General features: G+C 45.9%; 2 protein-coding genes across 3 annotated transcripts in view; both read right to left on the reverse strand.

Annotated features, from left to right (window-relative positions):
* Positions 1-424: 424 nt before the first annotated feature.
* rhoub (ras homolog family member Ub) lies at positions 425-5,888 on the reverse strand. The gene is made up of 3 exons (XM_036537000.1): positions 5,438-5,888; positions 2,693-2,751; positions 425-901 (listed from the first exon to the last, which is right to left on the reverse strand). The coding sequence occupies exons 1-3, from the start codon at positions 5,652-5,654 to the stop codon at positions 446-448; spliced, it is 732 nt and encodes a 243-aa protein (XP_036392893.1). The 5' UTR covers positions 5,655-5,888; the 3' UTR covers positions 425-445.
* A 5,109-nt stretch (positions 5,889-10,997) lies between these two features.
* The window catches only part of rtn2a (reticulon 2a), a 14,293-nt gene continuing 12,999 nt past the window's right edge, over positions 10,998-12,291 (reverse strand). For both annotated transcript variants that reach the window (XM_036536447.1, XM_036536448.1), the window contains 2 exons: positions 11,454-11,512; positions 10,998-11,220 (listed from right to left, as the gene is read on the reverse strand). In XM_036536447.1, the coding sequence (XP_036392340.1) occupies positions 11,139-11,220; positions 11,454-11,512 (141 nt within the window). In that variant the 3' untranslated portion in view covers positions 10,998-11,138. The remainder of the gene's footprint in view (positions 11,221-11,453; positions 11,513-12,291) is intronic.

Raw genomic sequence — 12,291 nt, forward strand, 5'->3', positions numbered from 1 at the left:
CAGTACAAAGAACATGATTTGAGAAAAGGGTGGCGGCTCGGAATACCCACATAAGGGAACACACAAAGCATAATAATTTTACCCCCCAAAACAAAAGTTCTGAGACTCGGTTAATCACTAGATATGGTGGCACGCAGATCTGCTCAGCTCCGTCTCAGTTGCAGCTCATGGAGACCTGAGGTTACAGTCCAGACCGCTCTCGTTTGTTCTCAACAGCACTTGGGGCAGAGTGCATCTCCTTTCCGCTCGAAGCTCTGATTCACAGTCACATAGTTCAAGTTTCTCAGAACAGTTCTGTTCATGTTTCAGCGTTCACAGCAGTTTCGCTCAGGTCGCATTTGAGACCCTGTGCCCCTTCCAGGTTAGAAGTCCTCCTTGTATCAGCACAAGAGTGCCCCCCTAGCCCCCCCCCCTCCCCCCCCCACCCCACACCCGTCTCTCCGTGTCACTGTATGCAGACGTACTTCTTCCACCAGGACTTGGAAAGCGTCTTCATCTTGTCGGCCGTGCTGCGGACCTTGCGCTCCCGGCGGGCGCGGCGCTCGGCGTGGCGCAGGCCCGTGGCGATGGCGGCGTCGAACACCTCCTTCAGGTTCTTCTGTGTGAGGGCCGAGCACTCCACGTAGGCCACGGCGCCGACCTTGTCGGCCAGGGCGCGGGCGTCGGCCTCGGGCACGGGCCGCTCGCGCCGGCGGGCCAGCTCGATCAGCACCTTGACGTCCTGCCGCAGGTCGCACTGGGTGCCCACCAGCAGCACGGGCGTGAGCGGGCAGCGCCGGCGGATCTCGGGCACCCACTTCTCCCACACGTTCTGGAAGGAGGCGGGGCTGACCACGCTGAAGCACAGCAGCAGGGCGTCGGCGCGTGGGTAGCAGAAGTGCCGCAGCTTGTCAAACTCGTCCTGGCGACAGAAGGAAAGGTGCGGTTAGGTGTGGAATTCCGCTTTTAATCAGACAGACAGTGAGGAAAAGCCACACAAGTTTCCGGCTGATTGAAGTGAGGGAAGATGAAAGAAGCTGTTGGCTAAACCCAGCTAACCGGTTTGATTAGAGAGCTAATTCAATCAACCTGAGTTCTAGCACACACACTGAAAATTCACTGCGTCAAGACAACAGCTTTACTGTCGATTCCTGTTCTAGTGCCCTAATCAGCAGTTGGATACTCTGTGATGGGTCTGCAGTGTTATAGTATGGTCTCACCAACTTCCACACATACGAAGTTATAGCATAACATGCTTTTACTAATAATCGAGTGAACAGCGAATGTGTTACTTGGGAACAAAATGCATGGTTAATCTCTCCATGACAAAATTGCAAAATCGGCTTTCATTTAATCCCCCTCCCCCACCCCATCAAATTTTGTGAATTGAGCAAATTAAGACGCTGGAGCCACACAGCTTAACAAACAGGGCCTCTCAAATCCTTGAAAACACAGCTTAACTCCAGGCGGAATCTTGAAACAAAATGTGTACTCTTAACCCCTTCCCCGCTGGTTTCCACAGCAAGGCAGCCCTGCAGTCCACTGCCTCCTCACTGAACCGTCCCCTATCAATAATCCCACCCCACACGTCCGCAGGGGGGGGACGACTTTCAAAGACGACTTTCATTCCTGCACATACAGGTAGCCCCTGTTTCCTCCCGTTTTCCTGCCCCTCTGCCGGTGCAGTGCATCTCCCTGCTCTCCTCAAAGCCACTTTGAAAGTGATTTCCACACTGCGTGCGTGCCAGAGTTCTTATCTGACCGCCTTTGTCCCAGCTGGTTTATGTCTGTCTGTGCAAGGGGGGTGGGGGTAACGGTTGCGTACCAACAGGGAAGAGCTGCGCAGACGTCACCCCGCGGAGCATTGAAAGGGCTGTGCCCGTCCTGAGTTCGGGCGAAGTTCGTGTGGTTATTATCTCTGCGCCACGAAGGAGAGACCAAATCTCTCCCAGACAAAACAACCGTGCCGCTGTGTTACGGGCTCGCAGGTCGACCGCAGGCGGTAAGCTTCCACTCGGGCTTTTAATCGCACCAAGAGAATTTACAACGCTTCGCGAAGCCGCGCAACGCGCACAGTTGCACAACCGCTCCCTCCTTGAAAGAGCAACATCACAAAATCTGGGGATAGAATCCAAGCTTCAGGGTACAACTTGCGGTTTCATTTGCCCAAGCCTGCACAACACAGAGCAAGAGAGGGAAACAGAACCAGCAGTTCCCTTCCTGTTTGTTTTTTTCCTTCTGTAGTTGCCGCATAATATGTCGGTACCTGCAATCAGGTTTGATTAATGGGAACTCACTCCACAATCAGTTTTGTTTCATTTCAAAATGCCACACCAATGGAATGCCCTTGCTCTTGCTTCAGATGTGACCTAAGTACGTCACTGAGGTATTCTGGGGGCTATTATGGTGAATGGGTGTGTTTCTGTGTGTGTGCATGTGCATGTGTGATTGTGTGTGTGTGTGTGTGTGTGTGTGGTAGCAGAAAGATAGATAACACACCTGCCCCTGTGAAGGGTGAACCCTGCACAATAAAGCCCTAGCAACAAAGAAGAGGATCAGCCAGTGACGGACAGTGGCTGATAAATGTCACATCATGTCAGGACACGTAGTGTGTGTAGGCAGCACAGCACGAGACCCTGCTTTTTTCCCCTGGGTGCAACACATCGCATGACCCTCTGCGCGTCTGTGTGCGGTTTGACCATCAGGTGCTCACCTGTCCAGCAGTGTCACACAGCTGAAGCCGTACCGGGTTGCCGTCCACCTGTACCACCGCTGGAACAGAGAGAGGGAGAGAGAGAGAGAGAGAGAGACATGGTCACATGAGCTGCCCATGGAACACAGAGGACTGCAGCAACACCAGCCCCACCCAACATGATGCAAACACAACAGCCTCCAGTCCCTCCAACTCACTTGGGCCTGAGGCTTTCGATTCTATCTGTCCACACTTGGGGGTGATTTTCACTGGGAGTAAGTACGAGTAAAGCCTCATTCCATTACAGTCAATGGCATCTGCTGTCCCCACATGACTTTCTCCCTGCTACAGGATTACCCAGCTTGGTTGGATTTCCGTTACGTCATTTGGTCATTTCTACCCTACAGAGGCAAAAATCCATTGAGTGCTTATGGGCCAACCAACTGACTGACCCATCGCAAGCTATGCAGTGATGTGCATCGGGACAATCACAATTACTGTAAATGGGTTCTTACAGGTGAACTTTGGTTCTGGAGTCATCTGAAACTGATAGCATGTATAAGCCATTGTACAAACCAGAGCCATTATGTGGATAAGATGTTGAGTCCCCTGCACAGAGGCTGTGAACTAATCAGTGTTGCTGACAGGATCGGCTAAACCTGTGTGAAAAGCCAGCCCTCACTAGCTTCAGTTTGTTGCCACATTTTCTGCTTTTCTCATTTCCCCACCTCCATGGTCTCTTACAGTACACACCACAGCTGTTGGAGGGAGGGAAGTAGCACAGCACATTTAAGGCACTGGGAAAACAACTGTAAAGATAGTTTGCCCTGCAAAGGAACTGGGGACTGGCTGACAGATTACTCTGATGTCATTGTGTCATTTTCATTTTCAGCTCTGTCTTTCATCACATGCATTTTGGCCTCTATGGGGCCGATGATCATTTTGAAAACGGACCTCTTCAAATTTACAGAGACGTCTATGGCCAGCCGCCAACAGAGGGGTCAGAAACACTCTACTAGATTCCCGTTACACCAGCACAACAAACTTTTCCACTGGCAGCAAAGCACTCTCTGTTGTGCAATTGTTTTCAAGCCCCTGACATCCGATATGCATTTAGTCCCCCCCTTTCCTAAATCCACCCTGGCCTCTCCCCTCTCTGCCACCTGTGGGATTGCGTAACTGCTCTGAAATCAGTTTTCACAACTCGGGTCTGGTTCCAGGATCAGGACTATGACATCACACATTGCGGGGACTGCACAATCCCCCCGTGAAAATTTGGCTCTGTCACGGGGGCTTAAGACAATCTCCTGTGAGAAGTTTTTCTGCAGATGTATCCATTCCGGGAAGTAGCCCTGCTTTCCCCATTCAAAAACAAGACTAATTGCTAATAAAATTTGAACAAAAGCACTGTTATAGGTATAAAGACGAGCCTGCAGACCTACTTCATTAATAAATGTTTACTCAGCTGTGTTTAATGTAGAAGCCTCTAAATCTACTGTTACCATCCAAAGTGACTCAATGGCATACGGTTTCCATGCAAGAGTTGCGCACTGCATGGGCAGACTGACGCTGCAGGGAGTAAAAATAAACGATTGTGCACATCATTTTTACGGCGTCAAAAATATCAGCCTAAATTTATGTTTACGTCTAGACAGATGAAATCACAAGGACGTCAGGCTAATTGTGGGGGGGGGGGGGGGGGGGGGGGGGGGGGGCTGTTGCAACAGGAGAAAAGAAATTATACAGAGGGGGAGGATGAACAATTGTTGTTTATGATAATGCTACTGTATGGTAAGGTTTCTTGTCAGGTATTTCTGTTCTAAGGAGGTGCTGAATTTGTCTTTTTGAGGGAGAAGGTCCCCTTTAATGTGTAATTGCTTTTTCACCAAAGACTAGTTCAGGATAATGTTTTGGAAATTGGACCATTCCCAAATGGAAAATGCAGGGATGGGCAGCCGGCTGCTGAGTGCAGTAGTATATGGAAAATCTGATAACTGCCTGCGATGGGTAACCAAGGCCGCTGGCTTCGACCTCCAAAGCGCGCAGCTGCTCGACAGCGCAAACAGCGCTGCACGTGCTTGGCCCCCGGGTCAAAGGTTGCAGCAAGACACAGCGGTTCCTGTATTTCTTACTGTAATTATTTGTAACAGAATAATGTTTTTTCCATTAGGAACGTCCTGGGACTGAATTTAGTCAGTTTTCTATTTACACAACGAGGATGTCAAATAATGAGTCATTCTACCTTGTAATGAGTCATGTCGAATTGATAAAAAACGACATTCTCTTTTTGGCACAGTGAATGTGCTGTAACAGTCATTTGTACCATTATCAGCAACAGTATTACAATCACTGCACCACTGCCGCTATCATTGTACTGAATAGTTGGTTGCACGCTACATGCATTACAGTACATTAGTAATAGGATTACTGTTTTGGTGTAGTGTATATTGAGAGCTCGTTTTAATTAAAACATTACAACTCCGACTGAGGGGGGAAGAGGAGAAACTGGATCGTGCGAAGGCGGCGATGGACTCACATGAGTAAATTTACTCAATGCAAACAAACAGGGTCGGATTTAGCTAGTTTCCGGGCAAAATCTTCAGCGCGGTTCCAACTGAGAGCAGAACTTTGATCTCCAGTAAGTAAAATGACCCCTGAAACGATCGTGCTGTTTAAAACATCTGGGTAAAAAACACGATTCGTGGCAGGAATTAAAGTGCCTATGAACAGATACAATTATAGGTCCTGTCAGATGTACCGTCTTACCTGAGAAGTCATCGAATGCCGTCGGCACGTATTTCGTTGGGTAACCATTGGTGGTGTAGCTGACAACCAGGCTTGTTTTCCCCACCGCTCCGTCGCCTAACAAAACACACTTTAGCGCCCGCTCCTGAGATTCGCCGGGCTGGGTGACTTTGGGTTTATGAGGTGGAACTGGAGGAGCCATCGTTTTACTGTAATCCATTGGACTGTGTGACGGCATGCTTCTATGCACGATATGGACAACGCTTCCTCACCTTCAAAAGACCTGGCAAGGATAGTACCATCAAAAATATTTAATTATCCACATAGATTCACTTCTCTTCGCAGTAGTCATCAGTCATAGTTCTCAGTAGTTTCGATTGCATGTGTTCCTGAGCGGGCGTTTAGTGCGATAGAGTATCACACATAAAAAAACTGCAGTCATTCGCAGACGACCAGCATAATCGCAGTTACTCCACGGACTTCTGTAGCCGTCCTGGCGCAGGCGTTGGGATTTAAACTCCGGTTATTTGCCTATCCCCTCCCCTCCCCTACAGCCTCAGCTCTTTGAAACGAAGCGCGCGCACGCCCATGTGTTCTCGCTAAGAGAGGACCACTTAGCGACAGTTTGACAACAGATTTGTTAAAATAATTTCATTTTAATGTGAAAGGCTGCCGTACATCCGAAAGTACGAGAACAATTTAATCACTGTTCCATCTTACATTATCAGTTTAGAGGAGAATCGGAAATTAATAGCACAGTAAATAATAAGCCACTTCGGTGTTTGTGTGGCATGCGACCACTGGTTACTTCCGATTAATTAATTAATTTGTTGACAACTGACAGCTTCATGTACGTGCAGCAATGCCGATTATGACAGTGCATGTTATGGCAGTGCAGTGAAACGAACGCTGAGATAGATCAGTATACCATAACGCAATTGACCAAAGAATATAACAGCAAAACAGCCAAAGTCTTGAAAGTATATGCAAAGGAAGAGCAATCGTTTTTTGCAGCGACTTTGATTATCTTATGTTGTCCTGACAAGATGATTATTGTGCTTTCTATCGGCAACAAATAAACTTTTTATATTTTAAGTTCTTTTACCTTTCCGTGTAAATTACTCAGGTATGTTCTCCAAACATAGCTATTCATTACTGAAATGAGCTAGGCTACTTGTATTTCTCTCTTGCATTAGTTGCTCTTGAACATTTAAAGATTACTATATGGAGACGGCGTTAAAACTGTGCTTAAAATACAACATGAACGCGAATTTCACGGGCCATATCAGTTCATACACCTAGCTATTAAAATGATTTAATACACTTCCGATGATAACCTTCTTGTCTTAAAGTGCTACAGATGATGCATTTATCATTGAACAAACGCTAAACATGCCTGTACAAATACAAAACAAATTTAAGTATAAATTAATAAGCGTGTTTGAGGGAGTACTTAATCACACTTTGACATGACTGGACTTGCCCAGTCAGAGCACTTCATAAGGCCTCTCGCCACGCGCTGTTTGTTCCACTGTTTTCCACCCGCAGCAGTGCGACTCGGGGAGGTAGTGGAATTTGAACTTATTTTTGAGGGCGGGTTCGTGGTCTCTCTAAAGAAAAATAAACAAAACAGCTGCTGATAATAAACCGTAATATCACACCACTCCAGACGGCACGCGCGCCTCTCTTTAGCTCTCCACCTTTAGAATGTTTATATTACATTATTGCCATTTGTCATTTGTTTTAGAAAATGAACAGTACATCTAAAATTAATTTGGACATCACGAGAAAGGAAACCCATTAACCCTACAGGCCCTTTGTGTGTCATATTTATAATAGGCAAGTTGTTGTCCATGGTAAGTATTCTGTTCACAAATGGCACACCTGCTGACAGTCCGGTACTGCACCAAGAGAACATCACGTGCACTATAAATGCAAATATGCATCAACATACTTAATTTGTACGCTCCTTGTAAGCATCTATCTAAAGATAATCAAAGTGTCTCCACATTGTATGTCCTACTGTATTTTCCATAAATACACATTTCTGTTGACACTTTGTGTTTTCTACTAAAACTTTGACACGTGTTTTCTACTAAAGGGCTTAGTACTAACTTTAAGTTGGAGGTCCATATTGATACACTTCACTGTTGCTTTTACATAAGCGACATAATACTTAACATAGCTCTTGAACGTGCTTAGTCATACTGGCTGGACAAATTCCCAAATCTGTGACATAGCTGGCTTCTGTCGCGAACATTCTGGGCCGTATTATACGACACCTATAAATTAAGAAGTTATTCTGTGTCGATCTGACAGCTTGCGATGCTACTAGGCGTCTCAATACTCAAAACAGTGTCTTTGAATTTCAATCAAATGGGACAAGTGACAGACGGAGAGCGCCAATCAGACGCAGCAGTCGATTTGCGAACCAGAGAGAAAAAAAAAATCGGACCTCTACCACCACCTTGTGGACATCAGCTGAAGAGTTCTCAGCCATGCTTACTGGTTTGGTGTTTCTGATATACAGTGATCTAATTTATCACACGAATAAGTTAGAAGACAGGTCTTGTAAATGTCAATAAATGAGATATTAGTAGTTAATTCAGCGTAGAAATAAATTCGCCAAATAAGAGGAATCTTCAGTATTGAATGGAAAATCTGCCTGTCTAATAGGAATTTTAAAGAGGAAGAAAAAAATGAAAATGTGTTCAGGTGAAAACAAGTGTCAATGACAAACCTGAGCACTTTCTATACTTTATATAGCATTTCTCTCCCCTGATTATTTTACTTTAATTTGGGACATTACACTGATGAGCCAAAACATTATGATCACTCACAGGTGAACTGAATAACGTTGATCATCTCCAAACAAGGGCACATGTCAGGGTCTGGGTAGATTAGATGGTAGGTGAATCATCATTTCTTGTAGTCAACGTGTTGGATGCAGGAGAAATGGGCAGGAGTAAAGACCTGAGCGACTTTGACAAGGGATAAATTGTTATGGCCAGACGACTGGGTCAGAGCATCTCTGAAACGGCAAGGCTTGTGGAGTGCTCCTGGTCAGCAGTGGTGAGTACCTACTGACAATGGTCTGAGAAAGGACAAACCACAAACTGGTGACAGGGTGTTGGGCGCCCAAGTCTCATCGATGCACCAGGGCAACCAAGTATCCCGTCTGGTCACAACAAAAACTACCAAAAGAATAAAATGTAGAGTAGTGTTACGTAAAAAACACAGATGGATTTTTCCAAGACTTTTCATTTATTGCAAGAATCAAGGTTCGGGTATCCCTTAACTGATTAACATTACAAAACATTTCAAAAGTCATCATTATTGTACAAGTCATGACATTTGAATGAAATTTCTCATTGAGACTTGCTTTTGTGTAGATCAGGCTAATCTGTACAGGCGTGTATGTCCACCATCACAGATAAGGCCGAAGTTTCCCTCCACTCCACCGGGGGGCACTCTTATTTCAGGCACAGCAGGACACAGCAAGGTGGCTGCTTGACAGAAATCCAGCCACTCTCCCCTAGTCAGTCCCAGGTGTTATTAAAGCTCACACTTGTTTCTTAACCCATTCCATACCCATGTATGACTGGTCCCATGAGGAAAAGACCTGTGACTGACAGACTTCTGTGAAGCCTCTGTGAACACATCTGTTTTGCTGGCCTCTTCTTAGAGTTTTTTGGTATTAAAGGATATAACATATATAATAGACTGTGGTGCTCTGCATTTCTCTACTTAGCTGAGTAGGTTCCCCAGTGGCATAGGTATTCCAAAGAGTAGACTACAGATCAAGGGAGACTGGGGTAAGTGTCAGATTAGAGCCAGTGCTGCCTGAAGACTCTGCTGACCAGATCAAAGGGTCCCACCACTCAGCTCCTAGATTAACAAGATTAGAACAGAGCCAGCCTTTGCAGAAGCACTAAAAGCATGTGGATGAGGTAAAGGCATTAAGGCAAGAGCAAAAATAAACCCATTTGTTAACAATACACATAACTCCATGCATTGGGGGCGCTCGCATACAGGTAAATTGTAACGATGCTGGGATCTAAGTGCAGTGCATGGTTTATTAAAGGCTCTCTAAAACAAGGCTGGGAGATTTCAGTCCTCCAGCATGAGAGGGAGTGTAGCTTTTCAGCCCACCTCACGCTTACCTCTATGTGTCTGTCATTAGGCTGTTACATTGTGTGTTTGTTTGGATGCTAATTTAAAGGCACCTTCTGTGTAATTGCTGCAGACCCCTGTCCCGGACTCTTAGGACCATATTTTCCCATCTGCCACCTACAGTGCAGTTAAGGAGCAAGAGCCTGCCATCTCTCTTCTTGCTGCCCTGTAGGGGTTGCGTTGCGTGGGTACTGATGTCACTGTGAGAAGATTTGTGGGATGGAGTTGCATATTCATAAAGCAATTGTGATTATTGGGTCACTTCCGGTTGTTTGGAAAGCAGGAATACAGAGAGATCAGGCTTTCGTCTAAGGCAAGGCTGACCTGTATAAATTGCAAATTGGCCTCTTTGCCCAGGGCTTTATTAGTTGCAGATTGAAAGGCCTTTCTCAAGGAATCAGAAGACTTTGAGGGCCTGCACTACCTTCGTTGCTGTACTCATCATTATTAAGCAGCTCCTAAATCCTGACCTTCACTGCAGCTTCTAGATGTATCACTAAGGAGATTACCCTTCAACTGTTCATTGATGAGGGATGGTCAGCTTAGAGGCTTATGAGGCAACTACTGAAGTATGCCAGATTTACATATCCCATGTTTATTCTGAGAGATTCCAGGGTATTTGTGGAACCAGCTGATACAGGCCTTTCCAAAGAATAACAGAACAACAGAAGCTCAGTAAGGACAGACAAGGCAGGTGAGCTGTGTTAACAGATGATGAGAAATAGGTGAAATGTGCAGCAACCCATTTTCAACCAAGTTGTGAGTCATTGTTTTATCTGTCCTTCTCCCATTCCTCTCACAGCAACTGGGAGCACCTTCTGAAAATGAATTACTTCTGTTGGTGTGTAGGGGGCGGGGAAATGAACAAGAAACATGGGAAAAGAAAAGAACAATGAGGTTTAATAGCACTCTTGCGTAACATGGTCAGCGAGCTGTAAAGCCACACTCAGCTCCCGGGTAGCTGAGGTTCGAACCTGATTCCTTCACCTCCGGTCCAAGGCTTCACAGTTATTCTGCCTGGCTCTGGTTCTTGGTAAGGAAAAGGCCGACTCCAGTTCTCCTTGATTTGGGGGATTCCAGTTCTCCGCTCAATGGTTACTTCATTGAAGTCATTATTATAACAGGAGGTTCAGAGACCTGCGCTTGTCCAGATCTTCAGTCATTGTTACCAAGGCAACTGTACAACTTGCAAGAGCACACCAGCCAATGAGGGCTGAAGTTTCCTATCACTGGTCTGGTCAGTGGACAGTAGCAGTTTGCATCACTTTACCATTTCAAACACTTTTGACACCACTGTGGGCAATTTGACCCACATGAAGATCACTGTCTTAAATGTGGCTCCCATGAAAACCCATATATCTGAAAACTGCAACACCACGAAAATACTCACCCCCCCCCCCCCCCAATACTTTGCCCCATACCTTAGCTCCACCCACCCGTCCCACCTCCTCTCCCATCACACTGGTCAGACTGGGACCCTGACCACAGGCTACTGGTTAAGACATGTGAGTGACAGCCTGTAGTCCCTCCTCCCCGTCCCCCCTACTCTTCACTTTGTTTTGGGTTTGGCACCGCCAGGAGCGGGGTCAGGGTCAGGGGTGGGGCTGCCACCTTGAAACAATCTGTGAAATCTGCAGAGGAAGAGAAAGGTATGGAGGAGAACAGCACACTCAGTGTGGGTTTCACTGAATTCATTCACAGTGTGATAGTGAAACAATGTCAGGGAGAAGCTGGATACAAAAACAAAGGACACGGCAAATGAAGCTGAATATTATTCTGCAAAAAAGAGATTAATGTAAAAGACCATGTAAAATCTGACTGCAGTCTGTGCCAATAATATGCCATCAGATGGTGCCATACTCACATGTCTTTGATGTTGTCAACATGGGCCTTGACTTTTTCCAAAAACCCATCAACCTGTGCCTGTCACACAAACAGAGATGGGACTGAGCTGCATTCTTTCAAATGCTGGACCAACAGGCCAATGAGAAAACAGCACAGCTTCAACTTAAATTACATTATACAGCAGTACAGTACTGCACCTAGCAGGAAGTGATGGAGTTGAAGAGCAACTGTTGGGTCTATAATGATACTTAAATAATATAAAACCTGACAATAATCCTTTATCATTGTTGCTTGGAACGTCGTCACACTGCTACTGCATGTAAAAAAAAATTGCAAAAAAGTTTTGCATCCGTTAGGTAGGTAGTGTTAGCCCTCACAGGACTTTGAACCCACAATCCCTTTCTCACTTTCTCAGCCAGGACACCACTGTGCAGACCAAAATGGTGGTCACAGGGAGCATATGGAGTAATGGGCATTCTCAGATGAGCAGGCACCGCTCCACAGTGGGAAAAGAGCTGAGTGGCACTAACCCAGAAAAAGGTGGGAACCCATTCACACAAGCCTAAAGGCAGCAGCCAGCAGTGAAGTGAGGCAGAAAGACTGCCATTGATTCCTTGGAGTTCCATGCCTCACTGTCCTCTGTCATCTGACTGAGCAGTAAGTCTTCTACTAATGATTGGAAGCTTGCGCGCATGAAACAGAGAAGGCAGACTTCTTAGCTTTATACTGACCATTTCTCTCAGCCTCTTTGCTTTTTTTCTTAATGAACAAGAAAATAGTTACTATTAAAATCCACACCAGTCAGAAATTCACCCTGCTTCTCTGAGCTGTACCTTGTAGAATTGTTGTTTATTTAG

The sequence above is a fragment of the Megalops cyprinoides genome, chromosome 9, assembly GCF_013368585.1.
Source record: "Megalops cyprinoides isolate fMegCyp1 chromosome 9, fMegCyp1.pri, whole genome shotgun sequence".
Classification (NCBI taxonomy): domain Eukaryota; kingdom Metazoa; phylum Chordata; class Actinopteri; order Elopiformes; family Megalopidae; genus Megalops; species Megalops cyprinoides.